The 18,079-nt window shown below is 46.3% G+C and overlaps 1 protein-coding gene across 8 annotated transcripts in view; it reads left to right on the plus strand.

Annotated features, from left to right (window-relative positions):
* The window catches only part of MVB12B (multivesicular body subunit 12B), a 64,856-nt gene that overhangs the window by 25,206 nt on the left and 21,571 nt on the right, over window positions 1-18,079 (plus strand). For all 8 annotated transcript variants that reach the window (XM_049833210.1, XM_049833213.1, XM_049833212.1 and 5 more), the window contains one exon: window positions 10,452-10,549. In XM_049833210.1, coding sequence (XP_049689167.1) covers window positions 10,452-10,549 — 98 coding nt within the window. The remainder of the gene's footprint in view (window positions 1-10,451; window positions 10,550-18,079) is intronic.

The following is an 18,079-nucleotide window of genomic DNA, read 5'->3' on the forward strand; positions in this document are numbered from 1 at the left end:
GGGAGAAGGAAGATCTTGCTCCAATCCACTTGTATTCGTATCATGCGTTAACGTGGCTGTGCACTCAGTGTTCAGGTTCAGAAGGGCAGAACCACTCCAGCTGCCTTCCTGGAATGCCTCTGGCATGTCTCTGTGGCTGTCCTAATTGAGAACCACAAAGGGAGGGCAGGGGAGAGGGCAGGCCAGTCCTGGGTCGGGGGTTCAGCCCGAGCTACAGGTCTCTGTGGGGTGCATGGTCCCTGCTGCCATCCGGGGGGCAGAGCCACGAGTCGGTCGCTCGTGCTGCGGACTCACCAGAAAGGCACACAGGTGAACAAAACAGTGTTGGCCCTGTGTGCTGCACCTCCAGGCGTGCCCGGTGACCAGGAAGGGCGGCAGAGCTGGCAGCACGCCTGGCCTGGCCAGGAGAGACCAGCGGTGCGGGAGCACTGCGCCTCGGGAGGGAGTTGCCGTGCAGGTGGGGTGGCAGTCGGAACTCCGAGCGGCGCAGTCGGGTTTCTCGCACGTGGGGCTCCTGGTGCAGCCAGGCGCCAGCCACCGTGGGTGCAGGCAGAAGGAGGCACGGGCTTGTAGAGCCAGACGGAGAGAGGATGGGGAGAGGGGTGGCTGCTTCCCCGAGAGCGGCACGCCGCTGGTGCGGTGCGGCCACCTGCTCCTGTGCACACAGCAATGGGGGCGGCCGAAGCCGGCACAAACTAGCCAGATGGAAGGGGCGCAGTTTTCTCCTGGTTAGCGAGGTGAAGTGGCTGGGCTGGCCTGAGAGGCCATGGGCACTGAGCGTGGGGTGAGCCAGAGCACCGCAGCCTGCCGCAGTCAGGGGGAGCCAGGCAAGGCCTCCCCACGCACAGACGATCCGTGTCCAGCTGGGCAGTACGAAATGCCCAGGTGGGCGGCAAGGGACCAGGCTGCTGGTACTGGAGATGGGGCCCCGCTGGAAAAGACAGCGGGTGCTCCGTACTGTCCTGGCTGGAGGGGGCTGCAGGTGGGGTGCGAGCCCCTGCAGCAGCTCCAGCATGGCCACAGGGCCCCATGCTGGTCTGTCCCGGGGGAGGTGGCGATCCCTCTGGACTCTGCCTGTGGGGACTCAGCCCCAGTCCAGGAGCCATGCCCGGCGACAGAGCAGCATGTGCACCTCTCCCTGCTGCCTGCCTCCTTCCCAGGGGTCCGGGCTTCTGCAGAGAGGGGCTGCGCGTTGTGCCAGACCTGGGGCCCCAGCATACGTCTGCTGCACTTGTAACTCCTGCCTGATCCGCATGGCTAATAAGCTACAGAAACAACTCATTTGTGCTGCAGCTCACACCCCTCGCAGCTGTGGGTCTGCAGTGTGGCTGGCAGCCGTCCCTCCCTGCGTGCCCTCTCAATGGTCTGAGCACAGTCGGTCTGTGCCACCAAGTGCTCAGGTCTTGAAATTCTGATCTGGCAGGAGTATTGCACCAGGGAACTGCTGCTCTGGTTTTGATAAGATGATAACAATTGCCCTGCTTAAACCCCTGAAATAAGAGCATGTGTAAATTTTCCTCCCGTGCTCCCGATTACCTTTTAAATAGTTAAGCTACCCCTCCTTAGAAAAGGGAAATGATTTGCTCCTGTTCCTCTGCTCCCAGTGGAGCTTAATGTTAAGGAACCTAAGAATTTCCTTTCTAGGCAGAGAAGTCTGATTTTTCAAATTGATTTATTAATGGTGTTTGAACTTTGTCGTGTAAGCTTGGAAAGTGATCAGTGTGTGGCTTTCTGCTGGAGGCTGATGATGTGCAATAGGTGGCAGCTAATAAAGCAGCACCAACAAGCCTGTGTGGTGGAGACCTGAACTCGGTCTGATGATAAGCCAGTCTTACTCTTGTGCTGTGGGTTAATTGAAGGGAGGTGGGGACCCTTTTACCTTTCCTGTTTTTTTAAGATAGCTATTTCTACATAATATTGTTGCTACTTAAGGAAAAATTAAGACATTTAAATAGATTTTATGGAGAGTCTGTCGAGGAGAAGGTTCCAGGGTTTCAGTGCTTTTCCGCTCCGGGCAGAACAAAGCCAAGACTTCAGAAAGCTGCTGTGGACTAGAGGCAGATACCACTGGTAGCCTGATGGCCAGGATGTTTTCACAGAGTGGGGGGGTGGGGGTGGGTGTCTGCCTTAAAGTTCCTCATCTGAACCAAATGCTACCAAATAAGGAGTACTTTGGGATGGGTGTTTCTGGTTTGACTGTAAACTGTTCTGAGAAATGTTGCCAGTGGGATCTCTGACAGTGATCCTTTCTACGAAATGCTTCCTTCTTGATGGAGTTGCATTTTCTAATACGTTTCATCAAAAGAGCTCTGAAATAAAACTACCTTCTGATTTACAACTAATAAAACATATTTGGCTTGAATGCTCAAATCACTTGTGAAATACAGTACAATATTGCTAGTTCTTAAATTTTGTACCCTACAATAGGCCAAGGATGCTACAAGGGCTGGGTTTACATCACAGTAGCTATGGATAAAAAAAAACAATGAAACTGAAACAATAAGTTGAAGCTTGGAGGAAGTGTTTCCATAGACCCTTTCCAGAGGGTATGGTAAGAAGCAAAATTTAAGGATGACATGTCTGTGATGCGTGTATGCTGTGCAAATCTGAACACGATGGTTGGTTTGAGTGGGTAAAGGGTGCTGGCATACATTATTTATCCAGAGTCTGTTTCCCATAAGGAATTTGTTATGAAACTGCACTGACCGTATGGCTTGCATCCAACTCAGCTGGATGAAGACGTGCAAAAATTGGTCACAGTCCAGTATGTTTTAGTGGTAGAAAATGATGATTAGGAAAAAATGTTTAAACAATATGAGTGGTTTCCAGGCACAAGAATCCTTTGCAGCAGCTGAGAAAGAGACATTAAATGTAGTTAGAAGAAGTCTGATTGATTTAGCTGATTTTGAGGATGCATTGAAAAATTTGGGGAGTGCTCTGAGTGAAGAGGTTTCGATCTCCTTAGAGTCATTTTTCTTTATAGAGCCCTGTTCCTGGTATAGTAATATTCCTGGAGGCATGTTTTCTTTAGGGTATAGCATAGGGTCATTAAGTACAAACCAAAGGTATTCATTCAAAGAAGCTATATACTCAGTTGTTAAATAAGCCCTGCGGGGGAATTGAGCGTTTTTTCCCTAAAACTTCTGTGTTGTCTGCTATTTAATATGATCTCTGCCACTGTTGATTTGTAATCTGTGCTTTCACCCTGAAGTGCATGTGGTTGTGTTCAGATATTTCCTTCTTTAAATCAATCACTTTCACCATTTTCCAAAACACTTCTTGAGTTTATTGCTTTTAGTAAAGTGTTTGGACTGTCATTATTTATTACTGGCAAAGTGCTGACAACGTGCTCTTCCCAAATGAGTCTTTATGTGGAATATTTGTTTAACAGGTTTTGCAGGGGAGGTGTTGCTGCTCCCCGCCGGCTGGGCTGTGCCTGCAGCACCCCGGTGCTGCGGGGTCTGCCTGGGCGGCAGCCCCCCTCTGCACCCAGCCCGGGCAAGGGGCTTGCTTTGGAGAGATGCTTCTCGTCGGACGTGCGTGCCTGGGCTTTGTTGTGCTGATTAATTTGACAGAATTTAAAATCCTAACCGAGGAAGCTTACACTGTGTGTAATTTATCTTTTTGGAGTATTTCTGCTGTTTGGCAATTTTTCCCTACTGCTTCATTATCTGAAAACTCCTGACTCTGGAGAGTAGCTAGTGAAGGATGTGGAAAGCTGTGCTCTTCCCGCTGCAGCCTCCAGAGACACCGCACTGCTCATCTAAGACAACCACTTCATAAGCACTTCATGCTTACAGTATGAGGTCTTAGTTCTTTGATGCAGTCCTCTGCCTATAACAATTTAATGGGCTACAGCTCAGACTTTCAAGCAGTGTAAATTAAACTTGTTGGGGTTTTTCTATTGTTTGGCAGCTGTTCTATCCTGGTTACTTAAATCCTCTGATCTAAATTAATCCCTGTATAGAGGAAACTGCAGGAGCTTCATTCTGCATTAAGCCTTACATTTTGGTTTGCTGGTCTGCAGTAGATCATGCTTCCTTGTTAGCATCATTGGGGTTTGTTCCGTTCTGCTGGTGATTGCTTTAGTTTTGACAGAATAGCGCAACAGCGTTTTCCCCTGTCTTCGAGGCGTGGTTGTTTTGGGAGGGGGATATGTAGAGGCATGCTGTACGTAGTGCATTCATTACGCATGCTGCAGACAGACATTTTTCCCTTTCTGCAGCTGGGAAAATTAAATGGGTAAATCTAAAAGTGGAAAGAATCACTCACTCCCTTTTTCATTCTCTCATGCATTTGGGCTTTTATAAAATCTGAATCTGGCACCGCCATCTCTCATTGATTTTTGGGAAACAGGATATTTTAGTAGCTTGGAATGAGATGAAATGCTTGCAAAGCCCATATGTTGCTTGTTTTAGGGAAAGGGTCAGGAAGGTTTTAGAAAGTATTTAAATATTTGGTTTACACGATTAGAATAGATTGTCTGGAATGAAGTCCATTACCCGAGGTGATTCTTGCCTCACAGTTTTGTTTTTCATTGCAGTTCTTTGGAGTATGAGGTAGGTGTTCTGGCATCGCAATGCCTGAGCACAGTAAAAGTTAAGGACTGTGAATAAATACTGTAGATGGGATTCTGGACACCACTGGAGCCATAGATATCTGCTATGGCATTGTCTGTAAGCTGCAGTTTGGAAAATGCATTCTGTTAGAGTGAGCAGTTGCTGAGAGATCCTCTGATGTCTGTCAGTGAAACTCCAGCAGCTCATTTCTTAGAAATGGGCTTTTTCCTCCCTCCATACGCAAAGCTTTCAAGTTGGATTACGTTTCTTGAGAGCTACAGCCTGATATTAACTTCTTGTAGGTGTGTTTTCAGCTTTCTACAGCTTGGAATTTAATTGTTCTGTCCTCGGTTTTTCATGAAGCAGGATCTTTGCATAATCCACTGATTATGGAAGATGCAATTCTTTTTATTTGAAGGTATTCCTATGAGACTGCAGTTTTTGCGGCACTGTTCTTAAGTTCATTTAAAATAAATTGCAGTCATGACAGTGGTACATCAAAGAACAGGACAATTCCAGTCTGCAGCATGCAATGTGGTTTCTAATATACTTGATAACATGGGGCAGTTGTTAAAGTTTTGCCTGATTTCTCTACCACACTTATCCAATCCAGTTGGAAAACAAAAACTTACAGTTCTTCTTTTGCTGTGCGTTGTTGATATTTTTATATGAATTATGAAGCATCCTTTGATATCTGGCATTTCCCCTTATGATCCTCTGTTACTTTTTATGACTACTTGCCCCCTAACTTCAAAAGCAGTTCATCACCTTCCTGCAGACAGTTATTAATAACTGATTTGGAACTGTCAGGCATTCCTGGGCCTGTTTTATGCAAGTTTCTCTCCAAAAACATTCAAAAAATGGCCATAATGTGTGCAGACCTCAAACCGCCTTTGCTAGCATGCAAAAGATCTCTCTCATCACGTGCTTCTTCTGTTGCTGTTGTATGTAGACGTGTTCCATAGATTTAATGACCAAAAGAAAAAACTTAAGTTAAGAGAGTAATTAAATCTACCCTGTCCTGAAGTGTGCTGTTGCAGTTGTTTCACCCTAAATTGCCTGGAAATTAGTGTATGCTGGGGAAGAATATTTTTTGTGTTTAAGCTGTGCTGGAACAGTGTGGTTTTGACTTCAGCATTGGAGAGAGTGGGCTGGAGCCCCAGTGGCTGGCCTTGCTGGGGCAGGCATCTGTCCGTCCTTCCTGGCAGCACCAAATCCGCCTTGTTGCTTTCATTTGGTGGGGAGGAGGAAAGCTACTTCTTGTGACGGTTCAAAAGGAAAATAATTGGCATGGGGATAGCTAATGTGAGTTGCCATTCCTTAACATTAGAGATTCCACTAAAGTACTAATAATTACTGTTAATATCTTTCAGTGGAAACTTTCAGAGTAAACGAGCACTGGTTGAAGCAGTATTTAACGGCATGCTGCTGGCATGATAAGAATGCAAATAAGCGTTATTAGCCTAATGATTTTGCTGTCACCATGGCTGTGCAGCAGTAGTGTTGTGAATATGTCATGCAGTACCCGTGAATTTGGAAAGTGTGTCAAAACACAACTTCAATTAGTTTGCTCTAATTATGGCTCTAGAGAGTTCATAACTATATCACTCCTCATTAAAAGAGATTTTCTTATATGGATTAATACAGCACATAAAGGGATGTTTGAGCGATCTGAGGCAGAGCTGTGCACAGGGAGGATGCCCATGATGTGGTGGGAGGTGCAGTGGGTCCGAAGCAGTGCTGGGGTCCATCCCCGTCCTGTGAGCTCCCGGTGCAGGGCAGGGACTGGGAAACCTCCCGTGCAGGGCGGGCAGGACCGGGTGGCTGCACCAGGTCAGCTGGTGGGCAGCAGCTTCGGTTATCCCTCAGCACATGAACCTGGCAGATAATTCTGGACAGGCTCTTCAGTTTAAAACAAACAAACTAACAAAACCAAGCCACCAACAAAACAAAACACAGAAGCCCTAGTAGGAACACACTTAATGCTAAAATAGAGATGTGGCCTGAAAGCTTTGCTCTGATAAAGGTCGAAGAGCGTCGGTAGTCAGAAGCCTGTGTCAGTCTGGCATCTCTGAAGGAGCCCTGCAGGATGCCAAATGTCTGTGTACCTTTCCCAGGGTATTTGTCATGTCTTTTAAGTACTGTCTTTCTGTATTGCCTGAGCATGTTCTTGCTTTGCAGAATGGGGAAAAGATTCTTGTGCTCACAGGTGAGCAGTTGGTGAAGGGTTAAAGTAGTAATTGTTTAAATCTTTTAGGCTTTCCTCCCAGTTCTGTGATAATTTGATGAAGAACTTCACCCTAATTAAATATTCAAATTAGGAATAAGTGTCAATATGGCTTCCCATTGCCTGGAATGATGATTAATTGTATTCAAAACTCTAGTGGCCGCTGTAATCTAAACCAAACCGTTGTTCTTGATTATTTCTGCAACACATTTACCATGTTTTTGTTTTAAAATTTAAACTAGTAATTGATTTGCCATATGCCGCAGAGCTGCACATATTTTCACGATATGTGTTTAGGAACTTGGGGACTTTGTAATTGGGATTTTCTTGCTTTTCAATGGCAGCCTCTTTTTTTTTTTTTTTTTTTTTTTTTTTTTTGTCTTCTACAATGCAAAATGATTTGGCTTTCACAACGCATAAGGAAAATGCATTATGCAATCAACTTAGTAGGTATAAGTTATATTGATCCTGGCCAAAGTTTGCATTAACTTATAATAAATTAGACCTTGTTTCCCATTTTTCCCTACAATGTCATGCTTTTAAAAAAGGGAAGGGGGAAGGGGAGAGCTGATCTCCTTCTAGCAGTTACTGCTCTCCATCTTGTGGTTTTGCAGCTAAATGTTGTCCTTGGAGAGACCTGGTTCCCCACGGTGCAGCTTGGTGGGAGTGATGAAATGCCTGTTTGTCCTACCTCAGAGATGGAAAGTGGCCATGGGGGGTGGGGTGGGGGGGTGCAGGCCATCATTTCCAAACGCCCTCGTTACAGCCCACATTCAGGCCCCCCCAGTGCTGGCAGGCCGGCGTGGGCAGCGGCTGAACTGGCGCTTTCAGATGATGAACCCCACGAGTGGTTGCAGGAGCACTCGCCCACTGAGAGCAGGTCTGAAGGTGTGCACCCTCACACGTAGCCTTTGTAGTTCCCCTGCCACGTGTGTCTTTTAACATTGATCCGTCTGAAATGGAGAGCAAAGAGGATACCCTGCAGAGTTAGGTAGCAAGATCTGTATACGTCATCTTCTGCTGCCATATTCATCCATGTGTGGTCAGAGTCCCTCGGACGGCAAGCGATTCATTTTAATTACACACGTGGAACATGCGCACCGCTTCAGCATATGGCGCTCGTGAAACCTGGTGCTTGCGTGAGCTGCCAGGCACACTGGTAGCAGCTAGGGACTTGGTTCAGAAAGTCTTCTGCAAACTAAGGATTCAGAGCTTTAGTGGAAGGCTGCTGCATGCATTTGTGGAGCTGACAGCTCCTTTGTGGTGCTTATGTAGTGCTCGCTATGAGCCAGCTGTGGGACTGTCTCTGCAGTCCTCTGGCTGAAGGGATGCTTATCACCTCCCTTGCAGCTTGCAGTGGTCCGGCTGGCTTGGTGGTGGGTTGTGGAAAAGGGCTGTCCAGAGGGAAGAGGGTCCAGCCTCTCCTGCAGCAGAAGCTGGTAGAAAGTTTTAAAATACTCTGCTCAGAAATGGGCCTTTTAAGTAGGTCTGCTTTGTTTACTTGCAAAATAATTCCTGCTGTTTTGTTTGGGGTGAAGAAAGCAGCCCTCCATACAAGCAAGAGAAATTCAAAAGTCTTTCTGTTAGCTGTTTTGGTGCCTCTGAAAGTATTTTTGGATACTGCTATTAAAAAACAAATGAAAAGCGTGTAGTGCCTACAGGCAGTGGTCTTCTGTTTTAAAGTGTGTTCATGACAAACCTGCCTCTGCTCACAGAGAGTCTCATATGGATTGCGTTTTAAACGGCAAACTGTTAGCCAAATTCGAAAATATTTTCACACCATCTTTTTTTGGTTAGAAATAGCTTTGGGAAGCACAAGCAAACTCAAACTGATGTTTGCTTTTTCTTATTTTATCCATGCTGCTCACCATCAGCTGCATCAAGGGCTAAAAATACATAGTTCTTCACAAAACGTGTCCTGTTTTTAAAGGCAGATAATTTCCAGATGATTTGCTCAACAGATAAAACCTGCTAGCTAAGTATGTGGATTTGATGCTCTGCTGGAGAATACACAGGGCTCTTTCTCGCAGATAGGGTGTTTGCGAAAGGACACAAAGGCCGCCTTGTTTTTCTGGCAGGAGGGTGATGCCAAGGGTCTTGCCGTGTCCAGTAGCTCTTGCTTGTCTGAAATGGTAGCTGCTGCTTCTGCCTTATGCTACACTAAGGCTCTCTATCAAGAGGGAGCATCTTCATTATGTATGGCAATGCAGTCCAGAAGATTAATGATAACATTTTATAAAAATTCACACAGACCTGGGATCAGCATTAGAAAAATACAAATTTGAATTAAAAGGGAAAAGCCCGAATCTCTCATCAAAGCATAGAAATCTGTGGGCTATCAATAATGGTTACTAGCAAAAAGTCTTTTCTTACAGCAGACTTCTCAGTGGAGCTCCATGGCTGGCCAGGCAGCTGCACTGGCTGGACTGGGGGTGCAGCGTGACGGCAGAGGCAGAGCCGTGTCCACCATGGTGAGCAGCCTTGCTCATGCTCTCCCAAGCCCCAGCTCTCCCGTGCCCGGGCAGCTTTCCTGGGCTGTGTCCCACTGGGCAGGGGGAGCTGGTGCTGGCTGTCTGCGCCCTGCCCGAAGGGCTGTCGGGCCCATCCTTAGTGCCAGAAGCTGGTGCAGAGCAGCTCCAGGCTCCGGCAGCTTCATGTGCAGCCCCCTCTCCAGCCCTAGGGCTTGATGAGAGCAGGGCTCGCTGGGTGTCGCATCCTGCCCTCTCACACCACATGTTCCTGGGAACGTCACCCGCCTCGTCTTCTAGCCTGTGTCCAGGCTTGCTGTGTGCTGGGTTTTCCTTTTAATAAGCTCTGAGACGCTGAAAATAGTTTCAACTTCACTTCCATGAGCTCTGTTTTTTCCTATTTATAGGAAAGTTTAATGGAAGCTGTAAAAATATCTCTGCTGCAGGAATGCTGGGCAGAGCGTTGTTGGGAGGGAGGGCGTCACGCACTGCTGCGGCTAGAGGTGACGAGTGAAGTTTGGCTTCCCTTTTCTCAGGGGCTGGTGTAGTGGAGCTCAGCGTGTGCATCACCCCCTGCCTCAGGGAGCATGGGAGCGTGCAGCAGGCTCTGGGTAGGTTTGGAGCAGGCCTTAGTCATCAAGAGAGCTTCAAAGATCTTATTTATGAATATACTCAGAAGTTTTTGGCATGGATAAATCCAAAGCACTTGCTGTTAGCTCTTTTGCCTTGAAGGAAACGCAGTTGAGTCCCACAGGGTGTTCAGGCACACTCTTGATACCATTTGCAGAGGGGGAACCATGCTTGCCAGCCACCACGCAGGCTGTCCCTGGGTGCTGGCTTGTGAGGAGCTGCCATGTCCTGCCAGAGGGTGGATGGCTGCCTCTGTAGCACTTTGGTTGTTGGCCAAGTCCGGTGTTCAGCAGGGTGGTGGAAGCTTGTGACAGGGCATAGACAGTCTTGCTCACAGCTGGACTGAAGAGCAGGTAAAGCAGCTGAACCACCCTTGTTGTAATGGCTGAATCGCCACCTCAGTCTCCTCCTGGTATTTGGGGCCCACTCTGGCTTTTATAAGCAGTGTCAAAATTGGTGTTTGCTGCTTACCGTGACTGGAATCATCAGGCAAGAGCAAGGCTGACGGCAGCAGTATCTTCTGCTCTGTAGTAACGTCATCTCCGTTTCCCATCTCTCTTCCTATAGGCATATCTCTCTGACACTCCCTGCCAGCTTTCGAGGGAAAAGTCACAGCACTCGCCTGGACTTGGAGCACCAGCACTCAAACTTGTATGCCATATCAGGTAAGTCGGCACACACAAATATCAGGTGTTACTGGCGGCAAACTTTACTGATCACTGGGGAGATCGCAGCCCTTGGGGAGGGATGCTGCTGCCTGCAGAGGTGCTAGATGAGAGCTCTGATGGAAAGCAACACTGACACAAACTTTGCTCCTCATCTTTTTCATGATCTTCACAGGTGAGTCATAAGAGATGACATCTCTGCCCGTTTCACAGGAAGCTTTGTCCTCCCTAGCTAGCAAGGATGAGTTTTATACACGCTGTTCTTTGCTCTACTCAACATACCCATTAAAAACAGATGAGATCTTTACCCTTTCCCATTTCTATATTCTGAATACTGGCATTGCATAGATTTCTTTCTGCAGTATTAAGGCAAACTTGAGATAAGATATTAGGATATGAGGGGGTTCTGTGTTATTTTCAAGAAGCATGCCCTTGTACATGCATGCTTGATCTCTCTAGCTGCAGCTTTCTCTGTTCACTATTCCAGGCTAGTATACAAATGCTAGAGTTAGTGATAGTTTCCAGATGTCAATGTGGAGAAAACTTGCCAATGAATAATTTAGCTGCTTTTTATTTTTAACTAGTACTAGTCTGCAGGCAAAATGTGTATTTAAATAGAGTGGTGAGGATCAAGCCCGTTCCTTCACCCATGCGGGTACAGGTACTTGTTACTGTGCTTCAGGATCACACAGTGGGTTCGGTTTGAAGCTGGGGTCCCTGTGAGCTGTCCCTGACAGCTGTGCTCCTCTGGAGGAAGTCCTGCCTTTAAGTGGTTGCTGTCCTGAAGGAGGAGTGAGCTAAAAAGGAACGTAACTGGATTCTTGGGGCCCAGGAGGAAACGCCTCTGGGAGTGAGAGGCAGGGATGCTTTACAGAGTTGTACCTCATCGAGTCTGTCACTCTTGGATGTGCTGAGAGCTGTGTGGCCTGGAAGCTATTCATGAACCACAGCAACAGGACTTTTGATTCTGCAAACTAAAGAAAAATGTTAGGTGCAGCTGTGGCACAACATTGCATTTCACCTGCCTCTTCCCTTATGGGGCTAGCTCATATTCTGTGCTTCAGCTGAGTAGTTCTGGCGTCCAAGAGAGTTTTCCTTAGAATTATTTTTTTTGGAGTAATATTACGCCTGAACAAATATTGTGATAAGCATGGTAGAATTGCACTTAGCCACAGTTTGCTCTTTGTTATGTCATTTTTGCAAGAGGAGAAAAATACTGGCTTTAAACTTGACTGTCAAAACCTAATGAAAGTCCCTTCAACTGGCTGAAGGAGATTTTCAGGACAGTTTGGAAACCCAGCAAAAGCAGCAGTGGATTCAGTGGGCTGTACAATAGGTAGTGCTTGTGCATAATCAGGGAAGAGAAGATGGCAAAAATGTGCCATTCACAGGTTCTTGCTATTAATAGTGAGTGACAATTCTAACATGGGAACATGGCATTAATTCATGTACCATAATCAAAGGGTTATTTAAAAGGTAATCTCTGACTGAAACTGCAGCTTCGGGTTCCTAAATAGATGGAATATAACAATTGCATAATTCTTGTCAGTACTCGTTTTTCTTGTTACTCTCTTGCTCTAATAGACTTAGAAACGTAAGGAAAGGTGTGTTCTTGTGTTCACATGAGAAACAGTCCTACGTGGAGGATGGAAAGCTGTGCTTCCTCTCCTGAGAAAGCATCAAATGCACAAACAGCGAGGCAGCACGTCTGCATGAATGTTACTGGGAACAACCCTGCTCTAGAACTTCCCATGGACTGCCTCTGCTTGCAGTGCAACCTAGAAAGATGACCTATTTTGTAAAGAACCTGAATACCAGATAATTACAGGCAAAGCACAAACAGGTCTGCAAAACTGGGCATGGCATTAGTCCTTCACATTTGCATGAGCACACTTCAAAGTATATAATTCTCTTTTCCCTGCCCCCCCCCCCAACTGCACATTCTCCTCCAGACACGTTGTTATACAAGTTGTTGTGCATACATGTGCTGTAATGGCTATTGCAGCTGTGAATAGTTTCTGAAGCAAGGGTCTTGTCATATGAAACATCCTGTGCATTGGCAGGGATCTTCATGCATAACTCCTGACCACTGCTGCCTTTTCAGCAGCTGTGATGAGGTGCTGTGACAATTCCCTTTGCGTGTATAAACATTGCCGAGGTAGATTAGCCCCCAGATGCACTGTGGAAACCATTCTGAAGTTTCCTGTTACGTCGGTGTAGTTTGCAGCCAGTCCGTTTTATCTGTGCGCCAATGCGAGTGCCTCGCTGCACTGCCATGGCAACGGGAAATTTATTAACGCGCTTCCACCGTCGTCCCTAATTGCTCTGCCGGGATGTGGTTTGCTGCGGTGGGGTCCTGGCTGCAGCGTGCTGCGGGGCCCGCGGCACCAGGAGAGATGCGGGCACGTGGAAGACGTGCGGGCCGTGGCGGTGAGCGGCTGGCGTGGCCGGTGACACGGTGACCTGGGGCTCTGGCAGGTGCAGGCGTCCTCTCCAGTCCTGATGGGGCGGCCGTGCTTGTGGACAAGCCTGCGGGCTCCCTCTCTTGGCTCTCAGCAAAATGGAAGGTTTCCTGGTGCTGGCGCAGGGAAACAAAAGCTGTTATGAACAGTCTCTTATCTTGCAATTTTGGTGTTGCTTCAGTCTGAGTTCTTGTGGCGGTGACAGGATGGGGTATTTAGGAAGGGGGAGGGCTGTAAAGGAGGGTGAAATTAAGAGTCGCAGCATGGTCTCGGTTCTCTATCTGTAGGCACCCAACATTTTCTCAGTAGTCAGTGAAAACAACACTTCTAAATGGGGCTTAGCCTGTTTATGAAAGGTGAAATGAATTTTGGCTGCCGAGCCTACTCTGTATCCCAAAATACATTTTGGCAGAAATTGCCATATCCCTACTGGAACTGTCGTGTTACTCCTTGGGGTATGTAATGCAATTATTATCACAAAGCTGGAGTCAAGGAAAAAATGGTCCTGAAAGTAGTAATTACAGTTTTTAACCAGCCTTTTGTTGTTTCCAGTCTTGGCAATGAAACACTGGGTGACCAGAAAGTTAAGGAGACTCCTCTTTGCACAGTAAACTAATGAATCAGTCTTTGACAGGGTGCATATAGGAAACTATTGCCCAGACCTCACAGCAGGAGCCTGCCACGTGTCACTGCAGCGCAGCACTACTGTCTGTGCTCATGCTTGCACCGCTGGCATCATCTTCCACGCCTGGCAGACTCCGTGGTCCCACCCTGTGCCATGTGCCTGAGACCAAAAGGCAGAATTACTTCGAAGTTGATCTGCAAAAGGTCTCTGGGTGCTGCTGGGAGCGTGGTGCTGAGGAGCTGACAGGTTTAATATGCATGTTCCAACGGGCAGCTGCTGGAAGAAGAATGCCTTGCTCCAGACAGACCTGTCGACAGACACTGCTCAGTATTTCACAGCGTAGTCTTTCTTCATGGCCTTCAGCTTAATTAAGATGTTGTTGTGACTACATACTGCCTTCATTTCAGACTTCAGCATCTTCTGGCTGCATATTGCTTTGGCTTATCAGAGCCACAAGGACAGTGAGGGAGAGAGGGAGCCCTCTCAGTCAGCCACAGATAATAACGTACAGGGAAAATTCCTGAATGAAGTGAAAAATTATTTATAATAATGGTACTCAAATAGAAGGCAAATAAGTCACTCTAAGGGTATATAAATTTTTATGATAGTGTATAAACAGCCATAGCTTGCCTTGTCTGCCATCTATCCCTGCAGAGAATGAGGGCAACATCTAGCATAAAGAAAAATATAATAAGAAAACGAAGAAATGAATGGGAAGAGCTGGAGGATTGATCACTTGGTGTATTTGTATATCCTGATGTAAAAGGTGCTGCTGACAGGTGGCCAGGTTTCTTCTGTATAAAACCATGTGTGTGCTGTCAGGGCGGTGTGAGCAGCCTTGTTTCGATTGATGAATTGCCTGCTTTCTTGATTAAACCTTCCGTCACTTAAGAAACAAAAAGCCTGTGTTTGGATGGCAGAGTGGGACATGTCAAAAAAATCTGTCTGCTTTACCTTTGTGCAGATGTTGGGCACAGACTGTAACATGTATTATTAAAATGAATGTGGCATTTACTGTGCATTATTTCTTCCCTGGGAGAAAGGACCTGTAAATTATATGCTAATAATAAGCTTTAACCCTTTCAGAAACAAACAGATTTAGGAGTGCAAATATTCTTGCAGGCCTCACTAATTGGATGGGCTCTAATACCACTGTAGCTCGCTCTGAAGTTAATATTCAGAGCAGTATGCTGATGCCTCTTGGGGATCTTGCCTCCCATAAGTTTTCTGCTGTGCTAAGTGCCACTGAAACGTAAACCTTTCGAATTACAAAATCCTCCATTGAAAGCCCCCTTCAGATTCTGATTACAGGCGAAAGCTGTCTCCTGCCTGGGGACGAGGCGGGCAGCGGAGAGGTTGCACAGCCAGCCATGCACGACCTCCTCTGCAGGGGGGACAGCGCTCTGCCGTGGAAGCTGGCAGAGCCTCCTGCACTCGCACCGGCTCTAACCTTTGATTTCACTTTCAGAATCGCTTCAACCTGCCAGTTTGAGACGTACTCAACCGACTCGTCTCCGGAAAAGGATTAGGGATGGAAAAAAGGCTTAACACACCTTGCAGAGCACATGGCAGGATGTTGCGTTTGGAAACTAGTGACTGAGTTTGCAAAATGAGATTTTTACAGTCTCGGCTGTGGTTGCTCACGAACTGGTCCAAACCGTGTGCTTCCCCATAGTGTGGGTTTTCTCTGCTAAAGTCAGGTGGGCAAAGCCATCGCTGGCTTTGGTGTGTGACCCTGTACGTTGCCGAGCAGGGTTGTCGGGTTTTGCCCTGAAATTTTACTGTAGCCATCTTCGGCATCATGTTGCAGATAGATGTGTTTGTCAGTTGTAGCATACAAATTTATGTAATTTGAATATAGGACAGTCAATACTTGTACCTTCTCTTGACCTGTTCTGAGACTGTCAAGGCAGAAATCGCATTGCATGGAGTCTATCAGATACTTCTGCACAGCCCCATCACAATGTGTGCACAAAGTAATTCAGGCTTCTCTGTACCAATTTTGTGCATGAAACAAGTGTATGAACTTCCAGATACTGCTACAGCTGTCATCTCATAGCTGGAAACCTGACTTCAGTTGTATAAACCTATCTCAAAGGATTTTTGTTCTAGCAGAAAGCTGGAGATAAGATGACCAGAGTTACCCTTGGATAGGACTGAGTTTCATTTTTTGAACACTTAAATACAGAAACTGTGCTGAAAAAGCAACAGAACAAAAGCAGAACATACTTTGATGTATGTTTGTTGATAGTATTTGCAAATAATACTTGCCAGCTGTCAGCCCAAAACAATTAAAACATTTGTGCAAGTACTTAAAAGAAATAGTTGGTTAGCTTGACATACTGATATGCCATCCATAATTTTGATATCTCAAGTTGTGTTAATCCATAGAAATAAAACAGGATCCAGAGCCACATGTTATTTGTACTGTATAAAAGTTAACCAAATAGTTTTTTACAATATGCTCAAGAATCTCATACCATTTGAAGAGTTCTCAGTTCAGTTACAGATCCCGCAGAAGGTGCCTGTGGAGCAGCAGTCAGGGGCTCTGCACGGAGCCTGTATTACAGCTGCGCCTGGCCGTTCCCAGCCCTGAGCCGGGACAGCAGAGCTCGTCACCCCGTGCCTGTCGCCAGAGCCTGTGCCTGAAGCGTTTGTGCCGTCTGCCCGCAGCACTGCGTGCTGCTCCTGCGTGGAGCTATATGCCATTCAAACACAGCTTCTCGCTTTTCTTAAATCCTTTCTTTACATTCAGACTATCCATGGTTATGGCTGCTGTTTTCTGAAAATGCCAGCATTCTTCAGTTTTGCTGATACTGAAGGTGAAGGTTTTCATTTTCTTTCAAAGGAAAAGTGCCGTGTTCTCTGGGTTGGAGCTTAGATGTCACATCCCAAAATATGTCATAGGCTTTATCTACTGATAAAGCAACATTTGTGATTGTGAACAAGGCCGCAGTGTTTGCCATTCATTTGCTTAGGAGCAGCAGATTTTCAAAGCAGTTATTTGATGCAGCAATGCCTTTGCATGTATTTCTTATCTTAAAAGTACTATTTTGTGGTTGCCTTTAAATACATTATCAACATGGTTACTTGTGTGAAGTATTTTTCCCAGAGAAACTGGACTGAGCGAGCACCAAGGGAGGGAAACATGGCCAGCTGCCAGCTTGGTGTTGGCTGGTGTGTGTTTGCCAACTCACCATAAAGAAGGATGTTTTTGTGGGCAGCTCTTCAGGTGGCGCTTTCTCCACATCTCTAATTTGTTTATTTTGGAATCGTGCACCAGTATTTATTACCTTAATATTTACCTTAAAACGTAAATATTTACTTAAAGGTTTGTTTATTGTTGTATTTTACATATTTAAATACAATAAATGAATATTTATATTTATTTACCTCTTTAAGACACTTAATAGAAAGGTCAGAACTAACTTTGTGATCTGATCAGGTAGCAGGGTGGTTTTGTGGTGGTATCTGGTGGGCCATAGGTAGTGACTTGGGGCAGGAAAGCAGTCAAAGCAGTTGCTGTCCTGAAGTGGGACAATTGGGCTGCAGTTGCAGAGGGAAACATTAGCAAGCGTAGGTTCCAGCCAGAGTTTGATCTGCTAGGTCACCCAGGCAAACTTTCCCAGCACAGGTCATTCTGTAGTAGCGGGCGAGTCCCCCGGGGCCAGGTCCCAGAGAGCCCGGCTGGGGCAGCAAGGACGAGGCGAGCTGGGATCCATCCACAGGACGGCTCTGGGACGAGGGGGTGCTCCTGTAGGAAATAGAGTGAGATTTGGTGTTCATTCCATGCTGGTTTATAATCCAGATCTCTGGAGGCAGCAGAGAGAGTGGAAACTGATGTTAATGATCTGGAAAAACATCAAAGCTGGTGGATTCCTGAAAAGGAAACCAAGTTGCTTTTCTGTATTGGATCATGCAGATCTTGGCAGGGGGGAGTTGTAATTTGTCTGAGTAGGTTTGTTGGAAGCATTTATTTCACACACTGCTCTTGTGGCAGCAGTTTGCTTCCAGATTCCTCCTTCCTTTCTGGAGCTCAGTTGATTTATTCAGCGTGGCTGTGAGTTTTGCTCCCAAACGCCAGCACAAGGCCATGGAGGCTGGCTGGAGCCCTGCGGCAGCGACCGCTGTGGGGGCCAAGCTGGCTGGGTTAGGTGCTGGCAGCTTTGTTTTTCCACTGCTCAGTGACAGACTCAGGAATGCCTTGTTGCATGTACCCCCGTTTTTTTTTATTTTGGGGTTTTTTTTGTTTTTTTTTTCTTTTTTTTTTTTTTTAAATGACAAAAGAAGTCTCTTTCAGAGGTCTTTCTAGATTAAAAAATGGAAGAAAAATTAAAGATTTCGTTACATTTCAGTGCCCATATGTCAACTTCTTTCTTGTTGCAAAATGTCAGGTTATCTATGCCACAACTGCCACTTACTTCTCTTCAATGTACATTTTCT

Source organism: Accipiter gentilis, chromosome 29 (genome assembly GCF_929443795.1).
Source record: "Accipiter gentilis chromosome 29, bAccGen1.1, whole genome shotgun sequence".
In the NCBI taxonomy this organism is placed as follows: domain Eukaryota; kingdom Metazoa; phylum Chordata; class Aves; order Accipitriformes; family Accipitridae; genus Astur; species Astur gentilis.